Source organism: Ctenocephalides felis, unplaced genomic scaffold (genome assembly GCF_003426905.1).
Source record: "Ctenocephalides felis isolate EL2017-DRISC unplaced genomic scaffold, ASM342690v1 CF-g0.4_SCAFFOLD_01886, whole genome shotgun sequence".
NCBI classification, from domain to species: Eukaryota; Metazoa; Arthropoda; class Insecta; order Siphonaptera; family Pulicidae; genus Ctenocephalides; species Ctenocephalides felis.
Genome location: NW_020538040.1, coordinates 180,088,444 through 180,102,390, shown reverse-complemented (window position 1 = coordinate 180,102,390; position 13,947 = coordinate 180,088,444). Strand labels below are relative to the sequence as shown.

Genomic DNA, 13,947 nt, shown 5'->3' with positions numbered 1-13,947 from the left:
CCGTGCATCGCGGTATAAACAATGTGCAAACATACAGATTTATATTATTGGATCTTTAGATGAATTGGGATATTAGGTTAGGCTAGTGTTTGCCACAACAGGTAACATGAACTGTGCACGTGGTTATTGCATTGAGGACGATCTGCATTGTCAGTGTTGCCCTATACACTGATAAAATTACTATGAACAATTTTCGTGACTATTTGTTGCGCCAAATTTAAAAGTACACACTTTCTGGGTCTTTTATAAATAAACAAACTATGTATTCAAACACTTAAGCATTACTTTTTATTTTAAATGTCTGTCGTGTAAGAACGTGGGCTAGCACGAGCTAGTTGCGGGTTTGATATCAAGCAGTATGATAACAAATTTTCTAGTGAAAGTAGAATAGGTAGATAGCATATATAATTTCGAGTAAAAATTGCATTAAGTAACATATACGCAAACACTATTATACATATATATAATAAATATGTAAAATTTTTATGAAACCCAATTCTGAAAAGGAAAGAAAACTGAATTGGACCTGCAAAAATTGGAAACTGGATTGGACTGGAAAAGAAACTGGTCTGCAAAGAAAGTGCCTCCTATACGACGTCGTCATAGGTGAAATAGAAGTACCAAAAGTCGGCCACTCACACCATTTATTATTATATAATACATACCTATAGTCTACACAAAAGAAGAATGGTTGACCAGTGGGTTGCCCTCTTGAGAAATACACCAGGTTGGGATGTACGATAGCAAACACAGCTAATAGAACATTAGTTCTGATTGTGAAAATTTGACATCGATGCTGTCTGATGTCGGGCTTTGGCCGTGGCGGAAATCGAACAAGCGAACGCAGGAGCAGTAAGTGCTACGTCCGAATCGATTACGCCACCGCTGGGCCCGTTAAAAAATATAAACATTTTTTTTACTAACTTATTTTGGTCTTCTTCATGCCTGAAATAAATTTGGAGGAATGAAGTATGTGTATTGAGTGAAAATGAAAAGCATATGTTATATTTTATATATTTATTTTGTGTGAATGAAATCACTTCGCATGTACAATATTACATTGAAACATTCAGACATTAATCAATTTATATCTGTTATATTCTAATCGTAATACGAACTCAGACGAAAAATAAGACTATTTACATAATATTTTGTTTTTATAATATTAAAAAAGATAAAACCGTATGGCAACTGTGTATGCATTCATTGTAGTATACAATACCTTATGAACAAATTTATTTAACAATTAATTTATTTCTCAACTATTTACAATTAATTACAAATTTTATTTACTTTTGTTTTTAAATAATTATCTTGTAATTGGTCGCTTATAATTTCTAATTAAAAAAATCACTTGAATTAACATTCTGTAACATGTGTAAGTGAACTAAATAATCAGGCCTTCAGTGTGCAGAAACATAGGATGCATCACTCGAATAAAATTAAAATCTAGATTTTAATACACAATGTAAATTAAAGGAAAATTGCACATTTTTAAATACTATTTTTACTAAGTGGTGGGATCAGGTAATGTTTTATTTATCACCCATTTTTTATCATAGAATTCAAATATTTAAATAATAGTATATATATTTGCAGACACACTGGATATACATATATACATATATTGGTCGTACATACCTGTATATACATATATAAATATATACACATGCACATATAATTAAATGAAACTAATAAATGATTTTTTTACTTAAGTTTAAATATTTACAAAATACAAACACTCGGAATCATTATGCTGATTTAATTACATAGTCATTTAACTTTAGTTATAATTTAATACATTTATTTAATGATATATCTAAATATTCTGTATATTTTCTAAGACCACTATCCAGGTGGTATCGCTCGGTCCACTAAAAGAGACGCGGAGACTAGACTGGGCAGACGAACATCGGGATTCGACTTGTTTCATAATTATATTCGATCTCTTCCATTCGTTCTTAATTGCATGAATTTGTTGATTATTTTTTTCGTTTTTTTCAATCTTTTTTTTCTATATATGATTATATTTAAATTTTATACAAACGTAATTGGGAACTCTTTTTGTACTGTTACAAATTGTTTATATACATATTCACAGGATTAGACGTTAAATTAGTTGCTTAGTATTTAGAGAATCACGTGTACTCTGACCGCCATCCGCTCTGAAATAGAAAGAAAAATTTTGTTAAATATTATAAAAGATTATTTGATATAATATGCGACACTAGAATAACTTTAAACTAGTTTACAAGTGTGATTGACAGAAATACCACTACTAGCAATACCACCTCGTCATGGAGAAGTGGGAGAGTTTTGTAAATTGACGAGAATACTCGTCATGCGTATAAATCAAGTGATCATCTGCTATTTAAATTGCAACAATTAGAAAAAAAACAAAATATATTCAGGAATGCCAAGTTGTTTAGAATATATATAAAATAAGTAGTCGTAAGGGGCGTCCATTAATCACGTGAAGTTTTTAGATGGAGGAAGGCTTTGACAAAAAATTACGAAATATCACGTGGGGGCGGGAAGAGTATAGTAAGATATCACGTGAATTTTTAATCCGATGTTTTTTCTCGTGACTAAAAATACACCATTGGGGAGGGGAGTCCAAAAATCCTTAAAAAATCGATCACGTGATTACGGGACGCCCTCTAAGTGGCATTTTACCTTGAAGCAAGTTGCATTAACTTCCCAAGATGTGGAAGAGTATACCAATCAACGGTAATCAGTACAAAACATAGAGCGGAATATATCTACTTAATGATTACTATTCCGAAAATTAATGATTTTTTAAGATTCAAATACTTTTCGCAGACCGGTAATTTTTGATAATGTTAGTTTCACCACGCAGCAAAAATTTGAATTCTTACTTATACCTTATAATATAATGGAGAAAATAAAGTGAACAAAGGAGGTAACCAATAAAAATGTACTGAGAAGAAAACTGGATCAGACACATGCTGCAAAAATAGTAACTTCTATATGAAGAAGAAAAATGCAGATGATTGATGACTTACGCGAGAAGAAAAAATACAGGGAACTGAAAGGAAAAGCACAGGGCCAAGAAAAATAAAAGCAGAAGTTTGGAAAAAAATACATATAAGTGAATAATGGCAATAAAATGGCAATGGAAATAATAAACAAAGGAGGGAAAGGAAATCGTTGAGTTTTGATGCATCCACACCATGAACTTGCCTTTGGTCCTACTACTGAACATTATTATAATTATTATTATAATAAGGTATAATATTTCATTGATTTGTTTCCATTTTTAGTTTAATACGAATGTGTATGTTGAAAAAGAAGTAAAATGTAGTAATAAAAATTTTGTGAAATAAACCCATATTTTTCATCAAAGATCTTACCGACGCAACTTACTCTGTGATGACGAGTATACGCCATGGATTCGATTTGACCGTTCGATGAGTGCGCCACATTAAACTGGTTAATATAAAATAAATTGCTCAAAACGTCCGTGTGTATCGGAGCCCTAGCGAAACCGACGCATTCAAAATGTAATTACTGCATTTTTTATGATTTTTCAATATCAAGATATATGATATGATTTCGATCGAATTGAATATAGTTATTGTTAATGTCCACAACTAGGAATAATTACCGTTGTGTCTTCATGTCGGTATAACCATCCAATAATAATAACCTTCGTGACACGTTCGGTTCATTTGAACCGGGTCAAGTGAAACAGTGAAACAGTGAAACAGTCGCGCGTCTAGTTGCGATTTCTATTTCTGTGTTTAAACGAGATTCGTATCAGGATTCAAGAAGTCTGCATGGACTCTGCTAAAGCGTAGATGATCAAGATAATTTATTCCATCTCATAATTTATTGTACGGCGTACACGCTAATTATCGACACTTTTTATTTCTGCATTGCAGAAACGTTGAAATTATTATATTCATGCGGTGCTGATGCCGGACGGCGGGGACGGGAGAATAATCTTTTATAATATAAACAACTTGCCTCAAACATTGAGATACTAGTAATTTGTAATAATTTGCTACTCATTAACTTTGGTGTCCACATTGTAAACAGTCAGAATTGAGGTAAAATGTTGTTTTAAGGTAAAATGCGTTATGTCGTCAGAATCGAGGTACAATGTCGTTTTAGGATAAAATGCCACTTTGCAACTGTTTTTATTCATAAAAAAATTTATTATTTTATTATTATTTTATTTTAGCATAGCCCCAAAATCTTTTAAATATCTTCAATTTTTATTTATTATTTTGAGCAGCAAACAGAACTTAAGAGTCGTATAAGCAGCTGTGCTAAATAGCCTTAATACTCTAGTCGGTTCTACAGATGGCAACCAAAACAGTGTTCCTATCTCTATGTGATGAATTATTATAACAATTTATTTACTATGATAAAGCAATACCGGATGAAGTCTATTTTCAATGGGAAAAACATTGCTTTCTATATTTCCAAGTGAAAACCGTTGCACCACTGCTTGACAACAAGCATTTCGAAGCGGGATCGAACCCGGGACCTCTGATTTAGGTCCAGTCATATCTTGAAATTCGGAATATGTTCTGTTTCTTTGTAAAAAACTGTAATCTAGTTAACCGATAGTCGAAGTTATCTACGAATAAGTCAAGTATCAAGTCAATACACAAAGTTCTGCCACTTCACCATGACGAGTATATTCATCAATCACAACAAACTTAATACTAAATAATTAATAATGTATTCACAAAAGTTCATACATGCAAGTACACACATGTAGATTTAACCCTTTCCGCTCGGCACCTATTCAAAAACAATCTATCAGCAACTGGTGCCGCATTCTGACAAAAACGTACCTGCTGTATACTTTATATTATTGAGTATATTATGCAATTTGCTTTATATGAATTTGTAGACTTTGAAGAACATAGATTTATAATAATGTCAAAATTTATTTTTGGAAGAATGTTAAAGTTTAGCAATTTCCAAAAGACATAGTGACATTTCATAAAAAAGTCTAAGATATTGTTTTTTATGACCTTGTCCTTTTTAATAAAAATGTGGCTTTACGAATTGCTTCGTAGTTTTACCGTATTTAGAAATAAAAAAAATATGTTAAAAAGGGTAAAACCTCTGTAAAAATAAATAATAGCAAATTTTGAAAAGAGAACATTTTCTGCATAGGTTTATTCAAAAAATAAGCAACTTTTTAACTCGCGGAGTGCATTGAATTTTTAAAATTGTATGACGTATATACTAGTAAATATTACAATATAAAAATACATACTAAATTAAAAAAAGTAAGTTGTTTCATAAATTAACACAACAAAAAATAATATATTATAATTATTTATTATTGGAAGAAAGTTGATAAAATAAATAAATTACTTTATAAAAGCTTGGCGAGCCAAAGTAAAATAGTTAAAAGGCCGCATGAAGCTCACGAACCGTGGGTTGCTTATCCTTTATCTATTATTCGATGCTTGAATACAAACTCAATCATTGTAAAATATATAAAAACTGCAGAGTGCCTCAGAGGACACAGCCGAGTGATATGCTGAAATTATGTTGTCCTCTCAGAGAGATAGCTGAGCAGAAAGGGTTAAACAAATGATCGACTAAATTAATCTATTATTGTTTATCTATTACTACTCACCATTGAATTCAGTCCCAGTGATGCGACGTGGTGGTAGGGTGCGGGCGCTGGCGGACCGCCGAAACCGCCTTGGGTTGATCCGACGCCGCCGACACTGCCGCCGACTCCAACTGGCGGTACACTGCCCATGTTGTACCAATGTGGCATCGCGTGCGCGTGCAGGCTCGGAGAGAGGTGGCTGTGTTGACCTGCACCAGGAAAGACTGTCTACTTAGTGAGAAATATTCTAATTGACGGGCAAGATTTATAAACTCTTGCCATATATAAATAAATTTTTTTGAACATCTATGGTAATTGATACATGTGCAATTATACTAGCAAAAAATGATTAACAATCAGGTGTAGAATATGCGATAAAATCTTTTGAGTAATTAAATAGTAAGAATAAAAAGTAATAGCAAATGTCTAACCATTGACAGGCTGATAAAAGTTCTAGATATATCTATTGTGCACACCTAATGGATTTTTACATAAACGTTTCTATGATTGTATTAATCTATATAGGTACAATTATTATTTCTTTTTATAGGTTTGGTAACAATATCATAATTGAATAATCAATGCTGTTAATCAGAGATTCTGTCATCACTATTCATAACGTTCAAGATAGGAAGCTTGTATTCAAAAATGAAAAGATATCAGTAATGTATTGTCTGTAGAAGACTAAATATCTTAAAGCTACTACCATTTTAACAAATTCGACTTTTATTACGAGCCTCTAATAGTGTTTTATAAGGTTTGTCAGTGTTGTTCTTGTGATTGATTGACGTAAGATGCCGTCTCTGAAAGAGAGTTCTTTTCATATCATGTGCTTAAGTGAATGAATGCCATGAGTTGGCTTGTTTTGATTAAATATGATTTGACCGGAATTTATACCAGTAATTATACTATTAGACATTTAGAGCGGTGTCTGATGAACGAAGAAAAATGGAATGTGGTGGTTAATGAACCTACTTAATGGAATCCTATTGAAGTTTCCTTATATATTATTTAGAAATATACAGGGTGTGCACTAGGGAATGCAATACCGATTAACCGCAAATTTCAATACCGGTACTTCGGTAATTTTTCATTTTAAAACCGGAATACCGGTAAATTACCGGTATTTTTATTATCTTAAACAAACGTAAACAAAATTGAAAGTTACTAGTACAAATATAAAAAATGTATATACAACTACAACTATATTCAACTAAACAATAAAATAAAGCAATAAGTTTATTTTTTTAAATAATAATTTAACAAAATTATATCCAATTTAATTAATTCACTCTCACTATCGAGTATATTGAGTACTTTTCACCAAAAACAAACTTATGAGTAAGAAAGACCAAAAACTCGTAAAAGATTATATTACATTATTCTAATAAACTGTATTGTCTGCATCCGATGTCTTAAATTCGCATAATCTCCAATATTTTAAAAAAATAATTTTATACACTAATTTAAGATCGGATACTTTGTCAAGATAAATAATAAGTTACTATAATTGTTGAGTATTGTTATTTAAAACAATGAGATGCTTCTATAGTAAAAATATTTAGTAATTATCATAATTATTATATATAAAGTTAGAAAAAAAATAATGATTACGCAAAGATAATCTGTATGATATAAAAATTTTTGGCGCAAATATCACTTAAAAAACCGTTACATTTTTACATAAGATGAAACAAACATCATTATCTATCAGTCCAATTCTATTTATTGTAACACGATATGAAACCCTTAGTAAAGCAATAAATATTCAGTTTAATGACGAGTTGAGATAATATTTGACATTTGTTTATCCTATAGAATCACTTGAAGATATAGCTGTTTATGCGATTATGGAATTAAAAGATAAATTTGTTCCGGAAATTTAAATTTTAGTGCATTATTTATCAAATAGCGCTTATGTAAAAATACCGATATTTTTGAGGTAAATACCGGTAAAAATACCGCCGTAAAATCGGGCGGTTTACCGGTAATTCGGTATACCGGAATACCGGTATTGCATTCCCTAGTGTGCACTGTTATCTAGTTAACGATTAGGTCAATTATTATATACAAATAAAATATATCGTCTAATAATACATACCCATGCTTCCGAATCCTGATCCAAACGGCTTAGGCTGCTCATGAGGTTTTATGAGATCTCCCAAAGGTCCTCCTAAATGTCCTCCGAGTGGCATACATGGACCTTTCTTTTTCTTCGATTTGGAACTAAGTTTGCGGTTGCGCGTCTGGATACCTTCTTTCTTCATGGTGAGCGGTCTGTTCACCTGCAAAAAGAAAATTTAGGCAACGTTAGTAAATATCATGCAACTAATACTCTAAAATATTTTCGTACGTGTGAGGGATACGTTTGAATGGATCCATCGATTGTAGAGACATATTGAATGAAATAAAAAGAACGACCCCACTTAAGGAGTATAAAGAAACAATTTCAAAACCACTTATGCGCACTAGGAATAACAATATACCGACAGCGCACAACAATAAAATCAATGATCCGTCTCATGTCTCAAAGTATGGGATCATAGGCGCACATCTATTGTAATTTTTTTCTTACTAAACCGAATAATGGATAAATGATCACAGTTAAAATAATGTTTAAAAATAAGTTTATAAATATCCGTTTATACGTTCATAAATTCAACGTTGTTTTAAATTCGCAGACAACCATGAGCTATTCAGTTTTATTGCAGCTCTTACAATTAACATACTAATTGACTAATTAACATGAAATACGATTAACCTTGTAACGTTGTTTATGAAACAAGTTTTTAATACAAAATTTATTAATATTATATATTTTAATTGTAGTTAGAAAATCAAAAGCCTCAGGGATAATAATTTTATTAATCCTACGTAAACGATTTATGCGGAAGTATGCGCGACATTGTAAATATATTAATTAGATAATTAAATATTATTGGAAGTACAATATGAGATAATTGCAAAGTGCTTTTATTCTTTTCATTTTTTTTCAAACTTCTCGTAGGGTAAATTATAGTAATCTTTATCTATTTTTGCATGTCTTTACGTTTGAAAACCTTCTGAACATTTTGGAATATCTTTGAAAAAATGAATGCATTTGGTTGTGTGTGTCTGTATGTATATATGTGCGGTTACAAATATTTGTCAACAATTTCGAGAGCACGTATCACCCGATTTGAATGATTCAACATTTCACTTGTACTGGCGGAATGAAGAAATGATTAAACTTTTGGGAAGGCCGTTTTGAAGATCCAAAAATTTAAAAACAAACATTCTATTTAGCTGTCAAAAATAATTATTAGACATATGCACGTCAAATCATCAGAAATTTCATAAAGATTTTAATAATGAGTACGATATTTGTTAGCATTTCCGTGGGATCTATACCAAGAGTTATGTTATTTAAAGTTCACTTATATAGTCCAAACAAATGCCTTCGACATTTTCGAGAATATGGTTACCAATTTGAATGGCATTAGAATTTTTATAGAATTTCAAAATTTTCAAAAAAAAAAAAAATTAAAATAAAATTAAAAAAACATCAAAATTGTCGTAAAAATCGAACTATTTAAAAAAATTCAAAATTAAGTCTAATTTTTCAAAATTTTCACAAAAATAATTACGGTACTTGAAGTTTGAATTTGCCTTGAAGTATGATGCTATACACCACTAGTTAGTTTTTATCGTTATACTATCGTGCACTATATTTAAAAGTATATTCAATTTGGGACAGACAATATAAAAATAATACAACGCTTGCCAGCCCGGATTTCTGGTGGATTTTCGGCTAATCCAAAACGAAGTTATTGTATTGTGCTTGCGCAGAAGTCCATGTGATTTGTCATTGGTGCGTGCTGATCGCTCAGTTCCAATGAGAAGGGACCAGAGGCACATATATCATTAATTTTTTTAAATATAAAAAGGGGACACATTATTACATTGTCGCAAGTTTTACTGCAAAATACATTACAATTTCAAGAGTCCTTTTCATGAAAGCTCAAAGCACAAAGGTGAGTCGGCCCGGGAGTGAAATTTGATACGATTTAAAAATAGGACACAATAAGGACCCCATTGCATTTAGTTAAGAGCACTGTTGCAATATTTGTATGTATACGGATGTTATGCAAAAAGGTCCCGTCGCTATGAAATTGATATTTGCGAATAAGTTTCTCCTGAAAATTGTTGAAGCGAAATAACTATTCATACGTTGACATGGTCGTAATACAATGATACTTTATAACGTATCGAACCTATAATTATGGTCCACAAACATTTACTCAGATATTTTATATTTAAATGTTATTATAAAATTTCTCTGTATTTTCTTCAAGTCCGTTTCAACAAATTTATACATTGCTAATGACTGTAATTAATACGTGTATGAACTTCTGCGGTTACGACGGTTCTAATTCATTCGTTTTATTTCGAAAATAAAAGACGCAAAATAATTGTAGCTTGTCGTATTTCTTACACGTTATAAATCATATCAATTAATTTAGTGTACAAGTCGCGTACCTGCTATACATTTTATACCCCGAGCTGTTTTATAGGCGGGAATAACATTGTATAACTTTGTATGTAGATTCTCATTGCCTCATATAAGGTATAATACAACGTATGTAGAATTCCCATTGAAATGTGTGCGAGTTAAACTCGACTCATTATTATATTAGACATTAGGGGGCAGAAAGCACAAGTTCCTCTATGTCACAGTCGGAGTCCCTGCTAAGTTTATTCTATCAGACTTTCCGATCTTACTCTGTATTTGTGGACCTATCATCCACGATAGGAATCTGAAGTAAATTGGTGGCTGGCCAAACACCGACGTGCAAGAAGCTTATGCCAATATTAGCCAGCGCTTATGTGCTTTAAATTCGCATGCCTTGCGTATAAATATCTAACTCGAATTAATTATGAATTGCACTCTATACTCTTATTAGGCCACCAGGAAATGGATATAAATGCAAATACAAATAAATTTTAAAAAAACTATTCGACATCATATTTTATAGTTACAGCCACGTAATCTACATATATATAAAAATAAGTCGGGTTTTCCTTCCTGACGATTTAACTCCAGAACGCACGAACCGATTTCGACAATTTTGCATTCTTTGGAAAGGTCTCGGGCTCCGCAAGGTTTATAGCTAAGAAAATTAGTAGGCATCGCGCCCTAATGCAAATTGCTGGAACTTCACGCACCGTAATTAAAAATTCGAGTAATGACATTAGTAAAAATTTTCAGAGTTATGCTTGGTTAAGTCTACGAGCAATTTTTGCCGCCAAGAAATATGATGTACACGCACTGAATTTCACCATTCAATCAAAAATTGCTGGCGATTTGGTGACATACCAATGATTCTGACTGGTCTTCCGTTTGACTTCAAACGATTGCAATTTCCAGTTCGCAATGGCAATTTACAAGTCGCAAGGCCAATAGCTTAGTGTTTGCGGGTTAAATTTCGAATAGATTATTTAGAAAATCATTGTTTTTCACATGGCCATATTATACGTTGCCTGTTCACGAGTTGGAAAACCATCCGCTTTGTTTGTGTTAACGTCAGACCAAAAAACAAAAAATGTGGTTTACCAAAGAGCACTTCAATGAAACGGATAATTTGCGGATTCACTTTCATTTACTTAGAGAAGTTCAACTAAAAAACAATTCATTTTTGTAATCGAAATAAATTCATTAATGTTGTATAATAAAATCAAATTTTTCCTTTTCAAATATAAAACAAACAAAAAATTCTTCATCTTTCTCACATATCAGAGTTTTAGGGAATGAAGACATCTTGTCGATTCTATGCGACTGACTGCAGTCGTCAATGGGAATGATTTAATAGAATCCGCGGTTTCGAAATAACGGATAATCGCGCAAATCACACGCGTCCGTCATATTATCCGCGATGGTTTTCCGTTAGTTTTCACCGAGAGTTGAAATTTAAACGCAACATGCGCCCAATGTGCGGCACAGCCGTTCTACACAACATCGCTTCCGACGTCCGGTCATTAAAAACAGCTTATTTTTGTGAAATAGAGAAACAGACACGGCCATTGTTTAACGCACGCAGAGTAGACACGGACAAAACAGAAAAAGAAATATACCAACGAATCGCACACCATTCCATTTCAAACGCAGTAATTGTACATTATGGTAAAAGACTCCGCAGGCCAACTCACTGAAATGCGAGAGCAGAGGGTTTGAATTTGCAAATGGCTTGATATTGGATGACGGATACATTTACTCGAATTATGATCTAATTATCTAATATAGCAAATACCTAGTTATCAAATAAAATCCATATATTCACTCATTTTTTACTATTACAGTACTAAGTTCGTAATCAAATAAATTGGTTCTATCGGTCTTGTAAACTTGTATATTTAGCTACATACATTATTTTCTATTTGAAGAGACAATTATAAATCCTATTTGGTATTTTACCCCGTGAAATAGTGCTTAGAACTATAAGATTTGAATCAGAGGTCCCAGGTTCCATACCCGGCCCGAAGAGCATGATTGTTGTGACATTTGATTTCACTTGATTTATAGATAGCAATATGTTTTTTAGTGAAAATATTTTTACCCGGCATTGCTGCTTCAATAAAAAAATTGATCAGTGTAATAACAAAACTCATCATATAGAAATGGGACAACTATTTAATGGGTTGCCATCTATAAAAATCGTATCTTATACACTAATTATTCAATAATATATTATATCATAACTCTATGTTGAGGTGTGTTCAGTATATATTACAATTTTACATATCCTGCATTTTTGTTGTTATTGTTGTCTTGTTTGTGTGTTATTTGTTGTGATGTAGTTGGTTTGGTTTTAGCAGTATAAATACTAAAAGTCAAATTGAATTTTTATGATATTATTTTCGGTTGTTTTGTATCCCTCTAAAATTTTCAAGTCCGCCGACTGAGCCGTGATTAACCGCATTGTGTGGTAGGCTCAGCGATCCTTGCGCATCCATCACAAATAATCGTGCACATAACAGTAACAAAATGAAAATAATGAGTATCAACGCGACGCGTATAAATTACCTTTTTTCTAAGAATTCCATAATAGTGAATAAATTAGGCGAACGCCAGTCCGCTGGTCGGTCGGTTGAGCAAATACAAGCGTTGCGCTGAATCCGATGTTAAGGGGAACAAAGGAGGCACTGTTCTGCCGCGACTCTTGCAACGGGTAAAGTGGGCCCCCCATGACAGACGACCGAGTGTTGTTACATTTATAATTAATTAACTAGAAATTATAATTGGCGAAATGCTGGAGATGAGATCGTTCGCTGTCTTCGACCGCTGAGCGTACTCCTCCGAACAGCATCTTCATCAGTACCGCAATGAATCTTATTTAGATTCCTGTTACGACTGATCAATTTTGAACGAACTTCCAAAAATGAAATTTGTTTTCAAGAATTATGAACTCGCTTGCTTATAAAAATACTCTTAAACGCGCCTCATTAAGTTTATCTTGATATTTAAAATTTAAATTAGAACAATTTGTAAAATTATTTTGAGGTATTTTGTATTGTTTTACATATCAAAGATTACGTTTTATTCCATTGATTTTTATTACTAGTATAAATTAGAATGATTAATTAGTCTGTTTTGAGTAAATCAACTTAGAGCAAAACGTTTTTAGGAAAAAACAATAAATAACTTTGATATAGCCGCGGGCATGATTTTGGCAATGCGCCAGATTAGAACAAAGAAGACACCAAAATCGAAAGTCAGCAGTTTCTAAAAATATTAAAAATGCAGGATATGTAAAATTGTAATATATACTGAACACACCTTAACTTAGAGTTATGATATAATATAGAATTGAATAATTAGTGTATAAGATACGATTTTTATAGATGGCGACTCATTAAATAGTTGTCCCATTTCTATATGATGAGTTTTGTTATTACACTGATCAATTTTTTATATTGAAGCAGCAATGCCGGGTAAAAATATTTTCACTATGAAACATATTGCTATTTATATTTTCAAGTAAAAACCAATGTCACTACTGCTTGACAATCATGCTCTTCAAGCCAGGTATGGAACCTGGAACGTATCAAACAGACAACTATCGAGCTATATTTAGCAAAATTTCCAGAAGGTTTATTATTGTAGGAATATTTTGTTTGCTGGTTTGCAAAATTTTTTTTATCTATTTTATCTTACCCTATAGGCGTAAAAAGAGACAGCCAGGGGGTAAAAAGTTCTACTATTTAATTTTTAATTTTAAAGGAATTTTACAGAACGATAGCTACTTGATACAATGATAGCTATGCAGTTTAATCATTTGGTTAAATTAAACAACAAAATTAAA

The 13,947-nt window shown here is 32.1% G+C and overlaps 1 protein-coding gene across 1 annotated transcript in view; it reads right to left on the bottom strand.

Annotated features, from left to right (window-relative positions):
• Positions 1–1,932: 1,932 nt before the first annotated feature.
• LOC113377593 (GATA-binding factor 2-like) overlaps positions 1,933–13,947 on the bottom strand; it is a 315,883-nt gene continuing 303,868 nt past the window's right edge. Inside the window, exons 8-10 of the mRNA XM_026617961.1 lie at positions 7,710–7,893; positions 5,630–5,817; positions 1,933–2,165 (exon numbers count right to left, since the gene is read on the bottom strand). Of these exons, the coding sequence (XP_026473746.1) occupies positions 2,139–2,165; positions 5,630–5,817; positions 7,710–7,893 (399 nt within the window). The 3' untranslated portion in view covers positions 1,933–2,138. The remainder of the gene's footprint in view (positions 2,166–5,629; positions 5,818–7,709; positions 7,894–13,947) is intronic.